Source organism: Choristoneura fumiferana, chromosome 5, assembly GCF_025370935.1.
Source record: "Choristoneura fumiferana chromosome 5, NRCan_CFum_1, whole genome shotgun sequence".
NCBI classification, from domain to species: domain Eukaryota; kingdom Metazoa; phylum Arthropoda; class Insecta; order Lepidoptera; family Tortricidae; genus Choristoneura; species Choristoneura fumiferana.
In genome coordinates this window covers 2776246-2801774 of record NC_133476.1, presented here as the reverse complement: position 1 = coordinate 2801774, position 25529 = coordinate 2776246, and the positions used below count along the sequence as shown (strand labels likewise).

The 25529-nt window shown below is 38.9% G+C and overlaps 2 protein-coding genes across 3 annotated transcripts in view; one reads left to right on the top strand and one right to left on the bottom strand.

The window, feature by feature from the left end:
* The window catches only part of LOC141427925 (beta-1,3-glucosyltransferase-like), a 111754-nt gene that overhangs the window by 37217 nt on the left and 49008 nt on the right, over nt 1–25529 (top strand). The window contains exon 1 of one of the 2 annotated variants that reach the window (XM_074087532.1): nt 21035–21129. The exons of the other annotated variant lie outside the window; for it this stretch is intronic. Within the exon in view, the coding sequence (XP_073943633.1) occupies nt 21120–21129 (10 nt within the window). The 5' untranslated portion in view covers nt 21035–21119. Of the gene's footprint in view, nt 1–21034; nt 21130–25529 lie in introns of those variants that run through there. 2 annotated transcript variants of the gene reach the window in all.
* On the bottom strand, nt 209–18420 carry Acox3 (Acyl-CoA oxidase 3). The gene is made up of 13 exons (XM_074087528.1): nt 17893–18420; nt 17377–17514; nt 16192–16507; nt 13989–14160; nt 12988–13127; nt 11458–11600; nt 10352–10454; nt 9819–9956; nt 8602–8835; nt 7657–7811; nt 6452–6583; nt 4783–4935; nt 209–3994 (listed from the first exon to the last, which is right to left on the bottom strand). The coding sequence occupies exons 1-13, from the start codon at nt 18049–18051 to the stop codon at nt 3884–3886; spliced, it is 2094 nt and encodes a 697-aa protein (XP_073943629.1). The 5' UTR covers nt 18052–18420; the 3' UTR covers nt 209–3883.

The following is a 25529-nucleotide window of genomic DNA, read 5'->3' as shown; positions in this document are numbered from 1 at the left end:
TTTATAAATCCAGGACTGATGCAATGTAATATTTCTTTGTAGTGTTTCTTAAGGTCAAATCATGCAAGTCAAATTCCATTTACTTCTAGATGTCAGATTGTTTTGAAATTTGATTCGAATATGTAGTCTTGGTAAGTACAGCCAGCAAAAAAAAAACGTAAATTTTCGTTAAGAATCGTCAGCACACTGTGAAAATAAAACACAATAATAATTATAATAAAAGATCAAATTTTAATAACCAATACCCTTTTAAATAAACAACAATATTATAATAGTACATTGTGTCTTAAGGGCGGTAAATAAGGAATTACGAACGAGAGTCTTAAAGAAGCCCGAAGTCGAAGACTTTAATGAGTCGATGTTCGTAATTCTAGTACCGCCCGTGCGACATACAATGTTTTTCATCACATTTGCGAGTAAAATTTTATATTTGTAAAAGAAAAAATATAATTGTTCCAAATATTGGCGATACCTTAGGCTGTGCTCTTGGCAGCGTCGCCCTCTACCTCCCCCCGCAGCATGCGCTGCAACGTGCGTGTGGATGTGGTGGTCCATGTAGTCCTGCTGCTACGCCACGCGCAGCACCATCAGTACGGGCACCGACTCATTGACCGACCTTGGGCTTCGTGACAAGACAATGTGTACGCGCAATGACTCATTTACCGACCACGGGTTTCATGACAAGCACATTAAGGTCGAGGGTTTTATTTGGGGGGTTGTAACCAAGGTAGCCTGCATGTTACGACACTGTTTACGAGCAAGTGTGATGAAAAATTTATAAAACTCCCATAGCATAAATACAGATAAGTATATTTGGAACATGAAACTACCGTGAGACTCACTCATATTAAATATAATGACCGGATAACTCACGTCTTAAATCAGTGCGCGTGTTGCAGCAGCCGCTGAGTCGCGTTGCTCCGAAGACGAAGGGCTACGGACTAGCCGAAACATGTCGAGCTAAACTCGATTTAAGACGTGAGTTATCCGGGTCATTATATTTAAGATAAGTATATGTATAAAAAGTATTCGATAATAAAGGCATCGAAACAATCTTAGTCTAGATCACAAATATAAAAATATAAATAAGTATGTATCTTGATTTCTCAAAACATGTAGCATCGCAAAAGTACCTAATTATGAATAGTGTACCATTTAGGTGTGTATAAAAATTCAATTTATAGATTAAAGCTAAATGTAACAATTCTTGTGTTGAAATTAAGTAATAATTGCACTATCTAAAATTATAGCTGCTAAAGAAGATATTTATCATTTCTACACAAATTGTATGTACCCTCCTATACTTAAATACGTATTTGTTCACATTAACAGTTATTAAACACTATAGGATAGTTTCGAAGTATAGCCTCCCGAGTCCTGACATTTTTTTAACAAACTTAGTGCTTAAGACCTAGACGTGGTTGACCTGCTTTGTTATTTTAGAAATTATTTCAAAATTCTTACAATTCTTTATTCATAAACAATTTGTACTTTATGAAGTACATTCGGTCGTTACTCTTAGTGTTAATTGGTCCTTTATAAAGTACGCGAGGACTCAGGAGGATAGTCTTGTAATTGAACCTACTGATTCATTTAAAGCCACTGTTTGAGTAAGGAATGATGTCTTCATTTTTTTTATCACAATTCATACTTAAATATTTTGCTAAGAAATATTGAGCATTTCCAAGGCAAACCGTAGACAGTCAAGGACAAAACTAAGATATGTTTACGCTTAACTACTTTGTTGCTGTCACTTCGTGTTTGAACCGTTGCATAACATTGTTAGAAGGCATACTCGTATACTGACTGACAAGGTAATAAGGCTGTGTTTCCACCAGAGATGTACGGGGAATGTGTTTTTCATGAACCAATAGAAACGCTTCGTTTACCTCGCGTCGCACAGCACAGCTCTGGTGGAAATCTATAGAGTTGTATCAGTACCAAAATATTTAGAGTAATAATTTATGAACAGGCAACTGTAAATACAATATTTGCCTGCATTTTCTTGCCATTTGCGGTAGTTGTCCGTATATTGTTAAGATAATACTCAACTGTCGAAAACATAATGTTATAATTAAGAAAGTCCTGAACATTGACTAGGCCGTAAACGTAGGTAGATTCATGCTATATTATGGGAATACGCGTATTTTATTATAAGACAGATTTTAAGTTATTACAGATAATAATAAAAGTATTTTGTATTTCGAAAGGAACGTGTTTCCATGTGGTGTCGTGTAAGAATTACACCTCTCCATTTCTTCCGTAGATGTCGTAAGAGACGACTGACGATATAGGTTAAGGTATACCGTTGGCGACAGGCACAATAGTGACAGGTTGCTACTGTCACTATTGTACCGTTTTTGTCAAACTTAAAACCTAAAATTGCTAAAAGTGGCTCCAAAGTGGTAACGTTTCGTGTGCTCTGCCTACCCCATATGGGAATACAGGCGTGATATTTGTGTGTGTGTGTGTGTGTGTGTGTGTGTGTGTGTGTGTGTGTGTGTGTGTGTGTGTGTGTGTGTGTGTGTGTGTGGAAGCGTTCCTATTGGTTCATGAAAAACATATTTCTCGCACATCTCCTGGTTGAGATGCAGCCTAAAGTGTAAAGATATTTGACCTCTACTGGACCATAAGCTATTACGAATTACTGAAACAAACAGGCAAACGAAGACACACCTCATTGGCAAGAAAATACTAATTTCAAAATACCTATTTTTAAACTTTTCTCTCTTTGATCATAAATATATTTTTTAGGTGGTAGGACCTTCTGCAAGGTCCGTCCGGATTGCTACCACCATCTTGCTCGCTAATCCTGCCGTGAATGCTTGCACTGTTGTGTTTCTGTGTGGAGAGTAAGACAGCCGGTGAAATTACTTGCACTTGAGGTATCCCATCTTAGGCCTCTAGATTGGCAACGCATCTGCACTCCCCCTGGTCTTGCAAGTGTCTATGGGCGGTGATGATCTCTTACCATCAGGAGACCCACTTGCTCGTTTGCCATCCAGTCGTTTTTTTTTATATTCGTTACTAATTTAACTTTTGCATAACACAGCCATTGTTTCAAAGTTTATTTTTAACTATTAAATAGTATTACTATGTATTGAAGACTGCACCATGTATCGTCTCGGGGGAGTCATGATTTAGCTCTCATCAAAACGTTTTTTTCCTGACTCCTGGGATAGATCTTATAGCGCTTTAGTAGACAACCTAGTGTTAGCCTAATGCACTATGTTTAGCCTGGGCAGCACTTGCTCCAACTCCCATAAAAATGGCCAATCTCCTTTGGAAATGGTCACCTTTAGAACTCTAGGTTAAATTAAGTTTGTTTTATAACATTTCCGAACAATTACTTAATGGATTCAGAGAAAAAGAACGTTATACCAAACATTCATTGCACCCCGACTTCTGGCCTTTGGCTTGTCGCTTTAGGGAAGCAAGGATAAATATCCTGAAATAATTGTTTTTTTTTTTTATTATTTGTGATTATTTTCATGTTTTATTTACAGCGCATTGGTTTCAACTGGAATGCTGTCAATTTTCATTGATAAATAAATAAATAATACAGCAATATAATATATAATATATCAGCACTGCAGGTTACTGCAGTATATGCTGAGTCAGCGCCTATTCTAGACATCGTCGCAGGGCTCTCAATTTATCAATTTAAACAATAATAAGTGAACTTTATTTTGGTGCTAGTTTTAAGTTTAAAAGTATTATTGTATATTTTCTATTGTACTTTGTGCTTTGTATGCTGTTTTGAATAAAGATTCTATCTATCTATCTATCTATACATAAATTTTGACTTACAAAAAATACGCGAACCGGCTCGCGTATTTTTGCATATAGCAACACTTGATTCTAGACGTCATCGTGAGACCAATTACAATTTGGCTGGCACGTAGGTCTCCCAATGTACTACGTCGCGCCACCATTCAGGCCTCGTCATGGACCCGGGGTACGTCATTACGCTGTCTTGAATATGCTTATAGGCCTGCAAAAATTGGAAATATTGATGTTTAGAACTTGTTGACGGAGTTAGGTTTGCAGAGTAGAAAAAATATAATATCCCTTTCTCAAAAATGTCCGTAAAAGTTGACATTATTCTTTACATATCAGAAGGCGAGTGCATAGTTTATGGGCAGCAAAAAATTAAAAAGTTAAAAAAGATTGCTGGCTCGCTAGCTGGGCAATAATGTCGCATACAAATTCCATTATTCTCAAGTAATACTCATACTCAGCCAGCAATTTCCTATTTCCATGCCACACCAATAATCTACTATTATCTATCCTTTTTTCAACTATGTCCCACTGTTGGGCACAGGCCTCCTTTGAGAACGAGAGAGCTTGAGAGAGAGAGAGAGAGAGAGAGAGAGAGAGAGAAAGAAACATTTATTTACACATATTTGATACACATAAAAATACATTGGGATGAGAAATTCACACACACCATTGATTTGTTTCGCACTTCGCAGATTTATACAGGTTTCCTCACCACGTTTTTCTTCACCGTAAAGCTCGTGGTAAATTTCAGATGTAATTTCGCACATGAATTTCGGAAACTCAGAAGTGCGAACCCGCATTTTACCCAAGGATCTTCTGCTAAATACCAAAGGCCACCACGGATCGTTTTTTAACCCAATAATTGTATAATACCCAATCTTGCCATTAACGCCACCTATTTCGCATTTCAAATGACCTATGTCAAAGGACCTACTTTTTACCTTTACATTTACCACACACAGAGAATGTTCTCCACAACCACCATGCATAACAACTTACTTCGCCATCAGATTGTCCCAGTACAGACTTCAAGCACCAATCAGGAGGCGCCAGGGTGTCAACTAAGGCTACCGCTTCTGGGGTGAGCTCTGCGCAAAGAGCTAAGATGCCCTCGCGCAGGAGAAGCCCTTGTTCTCCAGAGAAGAATCCACCCTGGAGAATAAAATATGAAGTTACTAGTGTTTACCTGCCGCTCGTACAAATCATGAGATACAGCAATTAAATTAATAATGACGGAATTTTACAAAGTTCCCGTGGGAATTACGTCGTGTTCTTTATCCCCTGGGAATATTGAGATAAAAAGTAGCGCATTTATTCCAGGTGTCAGGTCTATTTACATTCCATCTAAATCCGTGCAGCCATTCTAGTGTGAAGAACAAAAATTCCCGTGGGAATTCCTGAAAATTACATCTAGGTTTTGCATAAAACAAGCATGCCAAATTTTATGACTCTAGGCCCACCGGTTGTTATTGCGAGATTTTATCCCTATCCCGTGGGAATATCAGGATAAAAAGTAGCTTCCAGTTCTCCAGCTATCTATGTACCAAATTTCATCCTGATCCGTCCAGCCGTTTTAGCGTGAGAAAGTAACAAACATACACACGCACACTAGCACGCACGCACACACACACACACACACACACACACACACACACACACACACACAACACACAAATTTTCGCATTTATAATATGCTAGCTTTTTCCCGCGGCTTCCCTCGCGCAGAATTTATTTATTACATTATTTCGGGATAAAAAGTAGCCTATATGTTAATCCAGGGTATGTATTGCCTGTATGCCAAATTTCATTCAAATCCGTTCAGTACTTTTTGCGTGAAAGAGTAACAAACATCCAAACATCCATCCATACAAACTTTCGCGTTTATAATGTTATTATTACTAGCGTTTACCCCCGGCTTCGCACGCGTAAATCATTAGATACAGCAGTTGAATTGAAATTCCGGGATTTTATTAAATTCTCGTGGGAATCCCTTAAAATTACATCGTGGTTTTCATTGACGTTAAATTAAAACACTCATGCCAATTTCATGACTCTAAACCCAGCGGTTGTTATTTCGAGATTTTATCCCTATGCCGTGGGAATATCGGGACAAAAAGTAGCCTATGTGTTATTACAGATGTCCAGCTATCGATATACTTACCAAATTTCATGACTCTAAGCCCAGCGGTTATTAGTTCGAGATTTTATCCCTATCCCGTGGGAATATCGGGATAAAAAGTAGCTTATGTGTTATTCCAGACGTTCAGCTACCTACATACCAAATTTCATGACTCTAAGCCCAGCCGTTGTTATTTAGAGATTTTATCCCTATCCCGTGGGAATATCGGGATAAACAGTATCCTATGTTTTAATCCAGGTTATAAACTAACTTTTTGCCAAAATTCATCCAAATCCGTCCAGCCGTTTCAGCGTAAAGAAGTAACAAACAAACTCACTCACTCACTCACTCACTTTCACTTTTATAATATTAGTAGGATTAGTAAGAAGTAATACCAGTAAGATAAGAAGTAGGATTTAGGATTTAATTGACAATGGGACACTTCATCTTAGTCTACATCTTCGCTTTATCAGGCGTGATTGTGGTCAAACGCTGGCTTATTTATATATAAAGAAATACAGTACAACATCGAGCGTTACATATACTCACAATGTACAAGGTGGCCATATGTTTCTCCAGTAAGAAAGCTCCGTACAGCGACACTAGTTTCAGCAGCACGGCTTTGCATGCTGGATCATTAAATTCCACTGCCGTTTTGTAGAAATGGTTCACGATGAAATTCTGAAAATAAAAAGAAAATGCTGCTATATTGTCTTTCGATCCAATTTATGAAAAGTGTAAACAAAGACGCCATTTATCCGACAGACATTCAATGATGAGAAAACCTTAGAACCTATTGCAAAATTATTTTTTTATGTTCAGTAAATCGATTAATTTATTAATTGAATAGATCAAAGTTTTTTTGTCTATTTTATTATTTACAATACTTGTTTATTCAATTATAAAAGCAGTAACAATTTTTTAATTTTAAGGAAAGTAAATGAAAATTGCTTATTCATCTGCGCATTAATCGATTTTTAAAATGACAAATTTTCTACCATTTCTACGCTAGTGTACTTGTTTCAATCAAGAAATAAAGTCAGATTTTGACGAAGATTTTTCAAATGAAAAATAAATATTGAAATCAAGTGAATTTTGGTAAAAAAGTGATTAGATATATCTTTTTTTTTATACGGCTGGATGGCAAACGAGCATGTACCCACATGTCCCGCTGCCATTACATAACATGTTCTTGTGTAACCTCAAGTCTGGTGGTACTAACTACATATATGTTTGATAAAAATTGGTTCAGCCGTTAAGATATTATTGAACTATGAAAGGAGAATTTGGGGGGATTTTTGTTCTACTTTTTTAAGTTGGCTAGTTTATTTCAACAATTACAACAAGGTACAACTTAGGGATTAAAAAAAAACATCCTATCTATCTCCACAAACGAGTCCATCAATCGAGTCTATAAATCGAGGGCCGGCAACGCACCTGTGACTGTGACACCCCTCATGTTGCGGATGTCTTCGACCATCCCAGCCCTATACGTCCCAATGCTGGGCACAGGCCTCCTCTCAGAATGAGAGGGCTTGGCCGTAGTTCCCACGCGGGCCAGTGCGGATTGGGAACTATCTATTCCTTCACCGGTAAGCTCGTGCTAAATTTCAAATGTAATTTCGCACATGAATTTGGAAAAACCCAGAGGTGCGAGCCAGATGTGTATGGGCGGCGGTGATTGCTTCCCATCAAGCGACCCGTATGCTCGTTTGCCCCTTACATGCAAAATAACCTTATGTAGTCTTTCTTACCTCGCCATACACCACAGAGAGTGTGACAGCGTTGTACGACTGTGAATCATTCTTGGCTTCGTAACTGTCCTTGCCTTGACTCTTCAGCTGGGCCACTTTGTCAGCTGTAATCTTCACCATATATGCTGTCAGCCACTTGTACATGTGTACTACGTCTGAAAGATTTAGGTAGTGTAAGCAAACCGGCCAATTGCGAGTTGGCCTCACGCACCGAGTTCCGTAGAAATTTGTTGGTATATTTGAGGGTTGTTAACAAAATATATGCAATGAAATAAGATTTTTCTAGGATTTTATAGAACATATCATCATCATATCAGCCGTAGGACGTCCACTGTTGGACATAAGCCTAGTAGGTTGTACAAGTGCGTAAAACTAGTCATTTTACCCGAGACGTTTATATACACTCAAGCCAAGGCAAGGTTGAGTTAGTAGAGGGTAAAATGGGCTTTCTGAACTATTAGCTATACACTCGACTATGAGAAAATTTAACAGCAGCAGCAACAATGTAAATAAATGATCATTGAATACCTTCTATTTTTCATTAATTGCTACATCTATAATAACTTATTAGCATTGTCTAGTTTCATTGATTTGTCAATAATATAATAATGAAAATAATATAGCTCTATTTATTCCATATTTTAAATAATCAAATCACATTTAATTATTTTAGTTTATTGTATTTTAATTATATTATATTACAATTTGAAATAATTATTAAAAAACATATCATGCAAATACAAATTACAGTAATAAATTAAATTAAATTATATAATATAAAACATTAAAAAAGACATCACATAATTGTATTGTTCGTAGCTGTTGGCGCCTGATTACTTTGCTTTAGTCAGACGAAGATTTCACTTTATGCCCTAGAGCACAAAAAGTCAATTTTAATTCGCCCACATCCAACATAAAATGACAAGTAAAAAACTAGATACTCACTGGCTGGCTGTACAATTTCTTTGACGCTGATCCACTTGCACTTCTCACCCAGTAAAGCTTGAGCCCCGTTCAGGAACTGGATGGAGCCAAACGGGGTGTCAGCGAAGCCTGGCGTCGCCCTCTTGGCCCACACGTTGAGGAGCCAGTTGCTTGTCTGCTGAAGCAGCATGCTATTCTCTCCCTCATACGTGCAGTTTGCGTCGTTGTCGTTGCGTAGTTCGCCAATGGCAGCGGCTGGAATATTTGTAGTGTTTTTTTTATTCGACTGGATGGCAAACGGGCAAGTGGATCTCCTGATGGTAAGAGATCACCACCGCCCATAAACATCTGCAACACCAGTGGTATTGGAGATGCTTTGCCAACCTAGAGGCTTAGGATGGGATACCTCAAGTGCCAGTAATTTCACCGGCTGTCTTACTCTCCACGCCGAAACACTACAGTGCAAGCACTGCTGCTTCACAACAGGATTAACGAGCAAGATGGTGGTAGCAATCCGGGCGGACCTTGCACAAGGTCCTACCACCTGCCTGTTTTTTGATATTTAAATAAATAGCAAATGTAGGGGGTAGAGTAGGTTAGTACCTGGGCGACCGAGCTCTGCTTGGGCTAAAACTCGGTACCAAGCGTTTTCCCAGAGATAAGACCAAGCTAGATCGATTTTTTATCCCCGAAAACCCCTACATACCAAATTTCATCGAAATCGTTGGAGCCGTTTCCAAGATTCCGATTACAAGCGTTAATTACATACGGACGTCTCATTTACCCGTCTCCCGCACCTCTCGTCGCCGGCACTATATATATATGAATTGATTGTTTAAATGTATTAGATAGACTAGATTACTGAACGTAGGCCTACAGGCCGCCAAGGACTCTTTTACATATCACTTTTTTTCTGGCTAATTTCGAAAAGACCATCATTGCAAAGAAGAATGCGCCGCTAGAAACTTGTCAGAAAGCGATATTTAAAAACTAAAACTAGCAAAATAAAGTAAGTAAAAAATATGTGCTACACGCAGATGTGTCAAAATATACTCTATAAATGGCTGTATCTATGATTATTATTATGTAAGACTATTGTGTAGCTTAAAACATTCTGCATCAAACAACCCAAAAGTGTTTCTTGAGATACCATCTTTTCCCTTAAGGGGGCAGAATAGGGAACTCCTGAATTTATTACTGTGGCATCTTCCCATAACTCCCGTGCGTGTTATCTTTACCTTTCAAGTAGCCGTGCCCTCCGCAGCACTCGCGGCAGTTCTGTATGCCGTCCCTGGCGGTCCAGCCGCACACAGGTTTGACGGCGGACGATAAAGCATGCATTTCTATTCCACGCGCCGCCGCGTTGTCGTCCGCGCCTGGATTATAAATGAATTACTAGTATGTTAGTTACCTCTTCACGCTCGAACAGCTGAACTAAAGAGCTATATGCCATTTTAGCGAGAAAGACGAACAAACACACGCACGCACGCACACATATACTTTGAACATGCCGTGAGACTCACTCATAGATAGTGAAATACAACAAGATAACTCACGTCTTAAATCGAGTTTAGCTCGACATGTTTACACACAGATAGTCACAAACATTTGCATTTATTATATTAGTACGATTAGGACAGGTGTATACAAATATTATTCATATCATGTTATTTGTTAGTGTTACCGCATCACACTTCAAAACCGTTAAGAAACTGAACTCGTTAGAAATCAGTATCTTTCTTCCCTCGGTAAATAATGTACTATTGCTTACCCAACATACTATTGATGGTCATGGTAACATGCATCGCTCCAAACCAGTTGCAGAATACTCTCATGGCATAAGTGGCTGCCAAATATGGGAGCAGGCGGATTTGCTGTAAGAAAGAAATTAGATGAAACCAACGCTCACTGGTTACTCATGTTTGTATGGACGTGATTTATTTAGGGTAGGTAGGGTAGATAACTGCGCGGGTGCACGCTTGCAGGCGCGGGTACAGATAAAATCTGCCGCACGCAATGCGCGCAGTTAGCGCTGCCACAGAATAGATAATAGTACAAGTACAGAAGGTTCTCTCTTTTGATGTTGACGAAAGCCGCCATTTTATATGCCTACATCATTTTTATTAGCAAAATCACCGCGCACCACCAAGCAACATTGAACTCTAGTGCTGCGCGCGAAGGTCGTTATTATTCAGCACCAACGTTTTGGTTTAGGATAGGGTTGTAAAGCAATAAAAAAAAAATACTCACAGATAACTTAAGAGTATTATTAAGATTACTTATGAGCATCCAACGACATAATATTGCCCTGTCCAGTTCATATACAAAAGTACCTACACTTAAATAAGTTTTTGTAAAAAAATACATTATATTTTAATGTAAACTTCTTTTTGTAAATGGTACCTAGATACTTTATTATTGCATTGTTATCGTATCTACGTTTACACACCAAATCTCAGCTCAATTGGATACCGGGAAGTGGCTCCAATTTAACTTGCAAGTTTTAATTAGGTACGGGCAGCTAACTGAATAAAAACTTGTGCAAAAAGCCAGCTACAATGCAATATCTTTTGCCTTCATCGTGAACCTGTTTCACAAACATTACACAAGTACGTAGCGTTACGCGGCGCGACTAGTTCGAGCGAGAGACTGCGAGCGTTGCATGCCGGGCAAAGCGCATAACCCTACTGAGTTACGCCACGCCGGCGTGGTGCTTTGATACTTACAGAATCGCACCTATATCGCGGAGTGCGCCGCGCCTGCCGCTGCTCATACTATTTCTATAGACATCCTACGGTTGATATCATGATGTTGGTTGCCATAACTTATCGTCTATATTCAAATAGATTTAATCAACGTATTGAAGAGTATAAATACCTGCTGCTGATATTCCAGCACTGGAGTCTCCTCAGTAGCATTCTCTGGCCCGAACTGCCTCCGAACAGCGGAGTACCTGATAGCAATGACTATTGCTTTCTGAAGGTAGTTCGTTGAAATTGAAGTGATGTGCACTCTCCCACCTGAAAATTATTATTTATAGTATTTCTTTCTAAACAAAACTCGAGATTTTATACAAGTAGATAGTCGTACCTATTGTACATGAAATTGGAATGGATTTATATTCGTGATGATAGAATGCGAAGTACGGCTTTGTATAGCGCTTATTGAACATTTGTTCTAATTTCAAATTAGAGGACTGTAATGGAATTTCAAACAACATTGCCTGGCCAGCAAAGTGATAATCTTTTGTTTTGCTTCACTGGTTTTATCTATGGCATACTGCCAATGAAGACAAACATAGTTTGTGAATGCGTACTATTCACTTTTTAACCTCTTTTTGATTAGATTATTTAATTAGATTAAATCAGGCATTCAACGTAATAAACAAATAATCAGTAATAAGTCACTTATTTGCTCAAACATGGCATGTAAAGATAGTAGGGGTATGTGTAGACAAGGATTGACAGTTATTGTTAATAACTTATAAAAAATAACAAACTACTAAGGTATCGTCATTTTTTAAATAAATAATATAATCCCCCGGCCGCTCTGAGTGGAGAGCCTTGGGGGAGGCCTATGTCCATCAGTGGACAGTGAGCGTCTTTCGGCTGACATGATGAAGTTGATGAAAATCATCTCAAGATTAGGTGGCAAAAACATTAACCCGAACGGCTTACAAAAAAAATAGATGATGAAAAAGAGTATTTTGGCGGGAATACAAAGAAAAAACAAATACTTACAAGGTTTATACCTAAACTAAAACGAGTAGTTTTTATTTCAAATAATTGTTATTGCTCATAACGATGAGTTCATCATCAAGTGACATGGTGACATGGTGTTATTTCCTTGGATTTATTTGTGAAAAGCACTATACAAGCCTCGACCGCGAACAGGGATTGTCGGCCTCGTATCTCTAGATGGCCCCGTTGACACTCGGCGATCTATAACTACTCGGCCGGTAATCCCCTATTTCGCGGCCTCTGCAGTAATGTACTATTACCGCTTTGCCCGCGTGATTAATATGTCCATGCAAAATTACAGTAATAGCACAAACAGACGAACATAACGAAGCCATAACTGGTTCTTCGTAGGAATATGGAATCCTAAAAGACCAAACAAGGACCGCAGATGTAGTAGACAGTAAATAACAAATAGAGAGCTTGAGGTTTTTAAGAACAGAAAGGTCTCTCGTTTTAAAGGACGAAGGTGTTAGAAATCATGTTGGTCACAATAACCGATATGTCACAAAAAGCGGACTAAGCGACGTCATTATATCCGAACTCTGTTATAGAGGTTTTTATATAAAACCAAACGTTACAGTGCAATTACGTCATATAAGCGGTTGATCATTGTAGGCGGAGTCATAATAAACGGATTCTTCTGTATTATGTCCATAATTATACTTACCGGAGAGAATACCCAAGGCAGCTCCAAACCTCTTGCTGGGGTCTTTGAAAGGGGTCTTGTAGTCACCGTTGTCATCTACACCTCCCAGTTTATCCAATAAAGCCTCCCTGGGCAACCGGTATTTGTTGAACATAAGGAAACTGTAATAAAAGGAATAATTCTATAAATATCATAGGACAATTGACACCAACTGACCTAGTCCTAAACTAAATACTACACAACGTTAACGAAGAGAAAAAATAATCCAGATGAAAATTTGTGATTGTGATCTTTTATATAAAATCTAGCAATGTGGCACTGCTTGGCTGTGACTGTGACGTCACATTAAAATGTCTTTCTTTGTCTAATCTTGAATTCAAACTTATCTGTTATTAGGATTGTGCAAAGCGGGCGGTGAGGGGACTAATGGTGCTGGCATTGGTCAGATTGTATGGTTTTGCAGTAAACTAATAGTTATTTATGTGGCTGGTGCATAATGAGAGGCATTAAAGTACGAGTAAGGCGAGTTTCATAATAAGATCACACGAGTGTTTTAATGCCGAATTATGTATAGCCGCATACATAACTTTATCTACATGCATATCATAAGTTTTCTATAATATGTTCAGATATGGCCTGTATTTTGACTTTGACTTTGACTTTGACTTTGAATAATAATTATTATCTACATGCATGTCATAAGTTTTCTACAATATGTACAGATATGCATTGTTAAAAAAAGTATTACCGATACTTTAATGTAAACATTAAGATAAGATGCACCCGCAGATACCAGGTTTCTTAATAAAGGCCATTTGATAGTCGTTTCTGAACATATAATAGGGAAGTTATGATATGCATGTAGATAAATACATTTTGAAACTCAAACTCACCCAAGAGATGGCGGGATGACCTAAGCTTTTCAGCTCGATTGGAAGATATGCCCAGGATAGGGAAGAGTGGCGGAGGAAATAGGAGGCCTGTGCCGTACAGTCGGACATACTACGGGCTGCATAACTCACCCATTGTCCACACCATTAAGTCCGATCTTTTCTCCTATATCGCCCACAGTGATCCCAGAGAAGGGCTTTAAGGTCTTGGGGTCCCGTATGGGCACCACGAACGAGTGCAACCCATGGTTCTTGCCTTTGGAGATGAGCTTGGCGTACACTATAGCGTGAGTCGCGCATTTGCCTTGAAATTAAAAACATATATAATTAGAAAAGATAACATATAAAACGAGTAGGTGGATCATATGATGGTGAGTGATCACCGCCGCCCATGGACACCTACAGCATTATTAGGCATGCGGGTGCGTTGCCGGCCTTGCAATAGTAAAAAAAAGGAAAAAAGGTGCAATAGGCGATTAAATACACTCGCCTTTCGAAGGTATCCAAATCATAGCTAGATGGAAAAATGGCTGATGGAAACGAAAGATATTTTAGTCATTTTGAAAACTCTGATTGACTTTACATTTTAAAATAACTTGATATTGCATAGTCACCCTGAATTAATTTTATTGGTTCAACCGGCTTTTGGCGTGATTTGACTTTCGTTTTCACAACTGTCATTTAGGTATGCAGCTTTACAAACAATGGAAATAATTTACATTGCTAATTACATTCAAGGCAAGTATAAAATTAATAATGTATGTATTATACTTAATAAGATTTTGATGCGGTGCTAACTTTTTCCCGCAGCTCCGTGCCGAGCGCGTATTTTTTTTTTATTCGACTGGATGGCAAACAAGTAATTGGGTCTCGTAATGGTAAGAGATCACCACCACCCATAAACATCTGCAACACCAAGGGTATTGCAGATGCGTTGCCAACCTAGAAGCTTAAGATGGGATACCTCAAGTGCCAGTAATTTCACCGGCTGTCTTACTCTCCACGCCGAAACACAACAGTGCAAGCACTGCTGCTTCACGGCAGGGTTAGCGAGCAAGATGGTGGTAGCAATCCGGGCGGACCTTGCACAAGGTCCTACCACCTGCAAAAATAATTTGCGTATAATGCGTTTACGGCTATCCTGCGGGAACTATTCAATTTTTTGGGATAAGAACTATTCTATATCCTTTCCAGAGTCTCCAACTATCTCCGTACCTAATTCCATTAAATTAGTTCAGCGGTTTAAGCAGGAAGAGGTAACAGACATCAAAAAGGTGAGAGATAGAGTTACTTTCACATTAAGGATTTATTTGAGCCTTATTTTGCGACTGTTATCAGCCATTGAGCAATTTTGAATCTAAATGCCTTCACATAGAGTTCATTTGACATCATTACTTTAGGCACATTTATCAGGTGATGGCTACATTTTTTTTATAAAAAGCTGTGGCAGGATACTCGTGTTGTACTTATCCAATTTTCATTACATGACATGTACCTGACATAGACTTCCTCAAAGTAACGCCCGCGCAATCAATTAGCTAGTATAAAAAAAAAAATTTGAATTACATTTGAGTAGTCAAAATACCATATACGGGACTTATCACGCTATTTTTACACAAACAATATTTACCTCGACGTTCCGACAACGTTACAGTTGCCGTGGTCACGAGTAGACTGAAGTGTGGGGTGCCAAGTCTGCCTAGCAGCGCGAGTTCTTCGAACTACCCGCACTTGATCACTAATAGTGCCGGCACTCGTATCACGAACTACCCGCACTTGGTCACTTTTATTAGTCACTCTATTACACCGACACACAACACTTAACAACGTCCAATCGTCCCTCCGAACATTCATCCCGACGCCGACACTTATTAATAACAGGATTCCACGAAGATGAAAGCTTATACATTACCTTTGAGTGTTGAGGAATCGAATGACGTATTCTCTAGCTAGAATAACTATAATAAGACAGAGACAGGTATTTGGATGCTAACTATAGGTTTGTTGAATGGAGGTGTAAATGTGATTCTGAGTCGACCACTTTCAGAGGTAGATTGCTTCATTAGACAAGCCTTTGCATCCTCAGACAAGTTCAACAGGCCTTTGCATCCAGAGACTAGGTTTCAGTATCAAGGAAAATGTAACATGTATCTGAGGCTCCCCATGAGGCTGACATAGTCACATTTGGTGTACTAAATCCACGTTAAAAAAAAAAAAAAGACATGTCAAAATCATGAAGTGAAAACAAAGCAAGTGGAAACAAATAATCTCTGCCTACCTGTACGCTGAGAAAGAGACATGATTCTATGTATGCATGTAATTTTGACTAACTCACCCATACATCCCACCCAGCATTTTGCAGCCTCAAAATCCGGTGTGTGCATTATAAAGCACCTCTGCTCAACGTCATATGTAGCAGTTGTCCTCATGCCTTTGGCATTGGAGCCATGAGCTATCTCTGTCAATGCAAAACATCCACCAATCTTCCCGTTGTCATTATCTTCAATCAAATGGAAGTGGTGCTCTCTGCCACTGCCTCGGATGGTGTTTGAGAACATCCTGAATGTAAGTGACAGTTTGACAGCAACAGAACTGTCAAACATGAAGATGGCTTCGGTGAAGGCCTGGAAGAGTCTAGGGTCATCTGCTATCTGGAATATATAAAAGCATAATATGATGTTTTTACCCAAATCTCACAAGAAGGGTTATTTAAGATTCCGTCCCTGAAGAGTGACAAACTAAACTCTTTTAATGTAGCTACACTATCTGTCTGAGAACTGTAATAGTTTTTTTTTTTTTTTTTTTTTTCGGTCGGACTGTTGCTGTTAGCCTCAGACGGCTTTTACAGCTTACCGGAGAGAGGGCGAGCAACCAGATGGGCTGCTCAGCAAGTGGGTTATTTAAACTTAGCATGCCAAAGGGTGCTCCTATTGAGCCGGTAATAGATCAGCTGAAATTTATATATACTGAGCGGCAAAAATCTGGCCCGCAAATGTATGCAGAAATAGGTAATTTTGTATGTAGTGGGCCAAATTTTGTGCCACTCAGTATATAATGTGTATTTCTATTGGCACTACAACAACAAAATAAATAAATAAAAAAATAAATATTTAAATAAAATACTGTTTGCCTATCTTTAAGTTTTCCTTTCCTGTTTAGGTTAGCTTGAAAAGATTCCTTTAAGGGATAAGTTCGCCTTTGTACTCTTTTGTTTTGTTGTTTTCTTTTTGTATTATTTTTGTGTTTTATGTACAATAAAGTATTTACATACATACATACAATAATTAATATGATACAACGAAATTTAAATTAAGGAGTGTCCCACAACTATAAATTTATCCTACTCTGCATACATTTTGTTTAGAACCAGGGCTTTGCTAACAATGTACTTTTGTACAAAGGGCCATTTCAAATTTAGAACCTTAAGTACACAAATCCAACTCACTTGGCAGTTTTTTTTTTCATATGTATTAAGATAGGTACCCACAAAATTTTATTAAAAGTAAATAAAATAATATACCTCTTCCAAAGGCACAAAGTCGACATTGTGGATGACATACATCCTTTTTGTAGCAATTTGGCGCTGTTCATCCAAAGTCGGAGTGGCCTCCTGGTGTTTGAACAGAGGATGTGATTCCATGAAGCTCCATACTTTATTCTGGAATAGTGATATTGTATATGGAATTGAAATGTAACAGCATTATAAGACAATTCCTCCTGCAGCTTAAAAAAATAATACTTTTAATTTTATTTTAATGCACCTTCAAATTTCAAGACATAGCCCAGGGCTATGCATTGTCTATCAATCAGTCAAGTTATTCTTTTACAATTTTTATAAGATGAAGATAAGCCCTCTGACCTTGTGAAATGAAACCCTGAGTTATAATGAGGCTTTAGTACCTACACCAAATGTGACTATATGTGTTTATGCCTGTTAACAATCGATGTTTTAATAAACACAACATGCTTGTTTACATTAAAATTGTGGTCAAATGCAAATACAATCTTTGAAAAGTTTTTAAATTTTATTACTTACCTTAGTGTTAATAGCGTTTATGTTATCATAAGCCAGTTTCATTCGCCGCCAATCGAAAGAAGCTTTTTTTCTAAAGCCATCCAAAGGTCCTGAAGGCAAGTCAGGGAAACAACTCTTGAGCTCTTCATCACTTGCTGGCTGTATTTTTTTTACCTCCATTTTCAGTGGAACAATAAATAAACTAGTATCGTCTGAGGCTCTGGACTTTGGATTGACCACAAACAATTTTCCGTATCGTCTCACTGGGAGGTAATAACGGTCTTAAGTACGTTAATGTTTATCGGAGCTCTGTAATCCACGTTAATAAAATATTTACAATTTTATAAACACTATCGTATCATATCACATTATCAGAGGAATCAAAGTTCAAAAAACTTCGCAAGTTCGTAAATTGAATTCATTCTAAGTGCAATAAACTTATTTTAACATTAACACATGTTTGTGTAGTTTTCCAGTATATAGTTCTTATATCAATGTAATACGGATCTTTAAAATTTCGTGATTGCACCTTGCTTGCTCAGGCGAACATTGTACCACGCTATGGTCTCTTCTCAATAGTATGTAGGTTCCTCAATTGCATAGAAGCTAGCGAAATCTAGCGCTCCTTGTTAAAATAACTTACCTATAAATTCCTGCTTTCTTGCCATAACCAAAATATAATAGTGAAAGTACATCAATATGTTTTATATCATATTAAACATTCAATCTTAATAATTAAACATTTTATTCAAAGATTAATTGAACTTTCTCAAAGAAATTTGAAAGGAACAGAGAACATTTTACTAGTAACATTGCTTACCTACTCGTTTATGGACTGTACTGCAGGGCTACTATGAAACTCGAAACTCGATGTTCGTGTCGTGCGGTCCTCTGACACTTATACTACTTAATACGAGAGTGAGAGGGACGGTACGATACGAACTTCGAGTTTCGATTTACGTAGTAGCCCCGCTGTATCTGTCATTGCTTTTCCGAGGTAAAAAAACAAAATGTCGGTTATGTCTGCAAAGTTTTAGAAAACTTGTGGTTTTACAGTTTTTCCAACCTTTTTTTGCCGTTTTTTTTAGTGAGTTGTGTTTTCATTTGTGTTTTAGTGCTTCCTCTCCGTTAAATTCTCCTCTGATTTAGCGTCGAGACGAGATAGACTGATTTTAGTATCTATTATCTACTGAACGTAATTGTTAAATATTATGTCTTTTCTCATTTGCTGCGTGCCTGGATGCATGACGAGAAGTGGAAAAGGTAACATTCTAATAAATTAGTTTACCAATTGTAAGGTTGAGCTTTCAGTCTCTCATAAAATACCTATTGAAGTAAGCTTGGCAAAGGCGAATGATATCGCTAGGTATACATTCTAACTGTATTTAAAAGGTTAATAATAATCATTAACCGTTGTTGAAATAGGGTTTCTTATTTTGATCAATGTTTTTGGCACCACAGCCATCGTATCACATCGTTATTATGCCGAAAAATATGCTGAGAGCCCTATGTCTCTGATTAAGGATAACAGATGGAATGATGATGAGGCTACCTCTGCGCTTTCCAGAGAAAAAAGGTCTTAAAAGACAGACAGATCATATAAGCCTTTATATACCTATATTATAAGGGATCATATATGTGATCATTTATGGGGTTCCTTTTTTTAATGTAATGCATTATATTACCCAGCAATAACTGAGCATGAAACATTAATTGTATAGATAGCTATGTATACGTAAGCGTACGCACGCACACATGCATAGGCGCGAGCTTTAACAATGAGAACTAGATGGCACCTCTTTCCATACAAACCAATACAAGTTCTGAGATACCCGTCTATCTCCCTATATATACTGTAGTCTTTGCATTGTACAATCGAAATTATCGAAATTTCGAACGTAGTGGTTGGTTGGTTATATTCTCTTTGCAATCGAACGTCAAAATGTATGTCGTCACACCTTTGGTCACACTCAATGATCTGACACTTCGGGGTCCACATTTTTTGCATGATCTCAAACAGTGTTTGTAAAAGTTCTTCATGGTAATCGGCTATAAGGATGAATACCTGGGCGACCGAGCTTTTTTTGTTATAATCAAAGATACATATTTTAATAAGTTGAAATAGTAAAAACATAAACTAAACAAATATATAAATAATGAATCGTGTCGAACCTATATTTGTACTTTAGACTTGCTGCTCCTTGCGCCTTGCTATTCGCTGGGTGTAGTTAATGTAAATACGACTTGTATCAAACTAGCACGAGTGTAAACTGTTTAATTTAAGGTTTGAATTAACGGTCAAATTGTAACACATGTTTCTCGATATTTCGAACACAAATGGACTAAAAACACCTACATTAGCGTTATTTATTGTTTTTATTATAGAAATTCACACAATTTTAAATAGTTCCGTTGTTTCATTTAAAAAAGTATCCAAATTTTACCGTTAAGTTTCAAATGTTAAAATAAATGGACTATAGTTTAATGTACGACTTGTTAATGCACGGCATATTTGTTTTTTCGTGAGCACCCCGAATATTAATAAATTTAGTACAAAATAACTTAATTTGGTCCTGGCACTTCGCCGGCCGCTGCCGCTCGCTACGCTAGCTCGGGTGGCGCATTGTGGTCACAATTGGACCTAACACAGCCCTCAGACTAGAGTTCAGATCACAGACTACCCCAAAGAGCATTGTCATGTATAGGACTCAAGACTACTAGAATAATAGAACTGTTCAGATACAGCAGGGCTACTACGAAACTCAATACTTGAAGTTCGTGTCGTGCGGTCCCTTTAACACTTATACTATTTAATACGAGAGCGAGAGGGACAGTACGATACGAACTTCGAGTTTCGTAGTAGCCCTGCAGGTTGGACAAACACAAAGTCATGTCTAAAATAAATATGTGACACTGATAGGACATGACTAATCTTACTATGTCTAGTCTAAGCTATTATTATAGCCGGGACTTATCAATCACGCTAACAAATTACCTCGACGTTTCAACCACATTGTAGCGGCCGTGTGACAGCAAGCTGCTGTACAGGTGTTCTACCCTTTGCGCATACATGGAAAGATAAATTAAAAAAAGTTATGGCCACTGTCAAAAAGTACCTCAACGTCAAAGTCAAAAGTTGAAACAAAGTTTGTCTGTCATTCGATCGAGCTTTCGGAGCTTGTTTGTTTAGTTAAGTTTAAATTAAATATAAATGTTAAACTAAGACTCACGTCCTGATTGGAGCAACAATGAATACTGGTAAGATGTGAAATTTTAACATTTGTATTCTGTTTCATACTAGTTTACTCACAAAAAGAGGTTTATGCAAACTGAATTATTATTGTCTTGTCGGTACGGCATGGGGTCTTAGTTCATAGATAGAAGACAGTGACTCTCAGTCTCTTTCTATCTAAGATTAGACTTACTAACTAAACTATGTCTACCTTTGTAGGTAAATGTATTTCAAAGTTTGTCAGAGTTGTACCTATGTATTTTGGGTCTTTTCTTTTGAAGTACAATAATGAGTTTAGATACATAAATACCTACATATCTACCATAGGTCACTAGCTTTTGCCCGCGACTTCGTCCGCGTGGAATTCGGTTATCGCGCGCTGTTCCCTCGGGAACTGCATTTTCCGCGATAAAAAGTGGCCTATGCCTGTGTTACTCTCTGGCCCATAAACTATCTCTATGCCAAAAATCACGTCGATCCGTCGCTCCGTTTCGACAAACATACAAACACACAAATATACACAATTTTACATTTATAATATTAGTATGGATTTGATTGTAAGCTATAGAAAATTGCATTAAAATATTTTTTCAGAATATTGCTAAATTAACTTTTTTTTTTTTTCTTATTCCTTTGGTGTGAAGTTCAACAGGTCAAATTAGCCAAGTGTAAAAGAGGGCTGAGCTTTGTTTTATTAAATTTAATTCAAAGTCAAAGTCAAAGTCAAAATATCTTTATTCAATCTAGGCTATAACAAGCACTTATGAATGTCAAAAAAGAGATTCCGCTGTTCTTGTGCTGGCTAACACACGTGTATAGGTTAGAATCGCATTTTCTATCGCGTTTACACCCGAAATCGAACTGAGTTTCTAAATTTTCTGTTGGTGGTGGTTTATAAGTGCTAGGTAAGTGTTTGTGTCAGTCCCGTGATGTCGAGTGTAGGGGATGACGAGCCGCCCGACAGGGGCGGGACTCCTCTGCCTCCAAACTTTTCCGCAGACCTCAATTACGTCCCCCGTGCTACCGTAAAGCCAGGTAGCAAGCGCCCCGCTAATATCCCTTCCGAACCGATGATGTTAGCAAAAAACTACGTCGCCAAGCGCCTCTAAACAACACACGTTTGTTCGTCCAGGATTCGAGAATGGATCGGACCTAAAGTACTCGGAAAGTGACTCAGGCCCATTCGTAGTGCAGGTTTCATGTGAAATTCAAAACTCGCCCTCACATGTACGCGGTCTTAAAATGGCCCAGACCATATACAACAGCAAGGTGTCAGGGATAAAGGAGATGAAAAGTGCAGGCAAAAATAAACTAAATGTCTATTTTACCTCCGCCCGGGAAGCAAATTTATTCATTGAAAATCCCGTAATAGCTCAACATAACCTAGTAGCAGCAATCCCGAGGTTCCAAGTATCACGCATGGGTGTGGTGCGACAAATTCCATTAGAATGGACTTTGGAAGAGCTAATTGACGCCATTGAATGTCCATCCGGAACAGGGTCTGTGATAAAAGCCAGGCGTTTAAACAAAAAAAAAATACACTGATGGTAAGCCGTCTTGGGACCCAACCCCTACGGTGGTACTAACATTTCTGGGTCAAAACCTTCCAGAAAAAATCTATGTCTACAGCATGTCAATTCCAGTAGACAATTATAAGCTTCCTACAATCCAATGTCACAAATGCTGTAGATTTGGTCACATCAAAGACCAATGCCGATCAAACCCAAGGTGTGCTAAGTGTGCCCAGAATCATGCAACATCAGATTGCACAGTTCCTGATTCGGATGTGACGTGTCTTTATTGCTCCGGACCCCACACTGCCACAGACAACAGATGCCCCGAATTCTCTCGTCAAAGATCCATAAAAACAGTTATGTCCTCTGAAAATATAGGATATGTAGAAGCCGCTAGGAGATTCCGACCGGTCCGTACATCATATGCTGATAAACTCAGACAAGATTTTTCACCAGATTCCCAAGAGACCCCTCCCTCCCAAATTTCGTTCTCCCAAAGCCCCGCTGGCTCTCCCACCCAGCGCACCCCTTCCCAGTCATATAAAAAAACAGTCTTCATTGAGCGTCGTCCTAGACCCACCCCTGGCAAATCATATGATGTACAGGCACACCAGGCTTATACATATACCCCAAAGTCATCTCTCCCTAATGGCTGCGCTCTGGGACACCATGACAATTCATCCCCAAACGACGATTTGGCAGAATTGATCACCAAAATGCTGATCAATCTCCTATCAAAATTCTCAGATATAATACCGTACACTGTTCTAGAAACCCTACAGGGTCACATAAGCACTGCTATAAGTAAAATTATTCAAGACGGCCAATCACAACCTAATACAATGGAATGCTAGAAACATAAAAATAAAAACATGAACTAGCATACCTAATAAACAGGTATAACCCAATCATCTTTGCTATCTCGGAGACCTGGTTGAGGCCTGGAGCTCTCTTCAGAGTTACTGGCTACAGCTGTCTTCGAGATGACCGAGATGATGGTTGGGCAGGTAGTGCCCTTTTAGTAAAGAAGGAATTTTCTTTTTCCCAACTCCTATCCCTCCCATTCTCCGGGTTAAATGTTGTGGCAGTTCGTGCACACAACATTACCATTGTCTCAGTCTACATTCCACATCCAGCTCCCGCCCTTCTGCAAGAACTAACCACTATCCTATCCTCCTTCCCTCCCCATTTATTGTACAGGGTGATTTTAACTGCCGTCACACCCTGTGGGGCTCCCACTGTTGTGACCCAGTCTCCACCTACATTCTAGACCTTGCTGATGGCAATTAATCTGTGTTTTTTAAATGATGGAACTCCTACCCGCAGAACATCTCCTTTACAAAATCCAAGTGTCCCTGATTTAACTCTTGCATCTCCAAATTTAGTCCATTCCTTATCATGGTCAGTAACTTCCAACTCCCTTGGAAGCGACCACCTCCCTATTGTAATAACGTTATGCAACTCCTCCATCCCCACCCCCCCTAAGCAAGACCCCTTCTAAAATATAGGCTACCCAGTGCAGACTGGACCAAATTCCGAGAAATTTGAATGATAATATCAGGAATATCCCACCTGTCAAAAGGACAACTTCTTGATCATTTATTCAAACTTTATAGAAGCACTAACATCTGCTGCCGATGACTCTATACCTCTTAAAAACTCTGCCCGGGAGAAAGTATCCTCCCCGGCCTGGTGGGATGCGGAATGCACAGCTGCCATCAAGGAACGGAAGAAGGCCGAGACTCTCTTTGCAGCAGACCTATCTATAGAGAGGTACCTTGATTTCCAACGCATTTCAGCCCGCACTAAAAGACTACTTAGCAAAAAAAGAAACAGGGATGGCGTCCTTTTGTGAATCTCTATCCCCTAGGACCCCTTCAACCTTAGTTTGGAAGAAAATTAAGGCGTTCGGTGCTCTCAGAGTGATACCAATGTTTAGCTCCAACTCTGTCTCTTGGCTTGACGACTTTGTGGCGAAACTGGCTCCTCCCTTTGTCCCATCCCAGGATGGCATCGGGAAGTACTCTTCCTCTTCATCTCCATCTGACAGAATGAGTGAGCCTTTTAGCTATGAAGAACTATGTTGTGCCTGGATCACCTTCAAGACTCCGCCCCGGGTTTAGATGGCATCCCATACTCTTTCTTTACCCATCTCCCAATAGTGCTAAACAGCTATTCCTACAAATCTTAAATGAAATTTACTTGTCAGGGAAGATACCGGAGGAGTGGAAAGTACAAATTGTAATACCTCTTTTAAAGGCAAACAAGGATCCCGCTGATCCGAATTCCACAGGCCTATTGCTCTCTCCTGCGTACCTGCCAAAATTATGGAGCACTTGATAAAAAACAGACTGGAATGGTTTGTAGAATCCTCCAACAACTGTCCAACACCCAATTTGGGTTCCGAAAGGGTATGGGTACCATGGATAGCCTAAGTGTTTTTACTTCGGACGTCAGAATTCGCTTTTTCCCGTGGTGAGCATTTGTTGGCGTTTTCTTGGACGTTAAAGCAGCTTATGATAAGTAGATCTTCCCATACTCAGGCAGAAAATGCTCAATCTGAGTATTCCGGCGAGGACTATCAACATTATAAGCAATTTGCTCATGGGTCGCTCTATCCGTGTCCGCTGTAACGGAGTATTATCCTCCCCATACTTGTGTGGAAGGGACTTCCACAAGGATCAGTCTATATAGCCCTCTTCTCTACAGTTTATACTGCGGATCTCGACACTTCTGTCAATTGCTTCTGCAAAAATTCTCCAGTACGGGGACGACATAGCTCTATTACCCGTCATCAAGATCGGTCACCGATTCTTCCAACTCCTGAATTCTGCCCTCTACTACTTAGACTCGTGGCTTCGCGACCACGGCCTCTCTCTTTCTCCAGAAAAAAGCAGTGTTGTCGTTTTCAC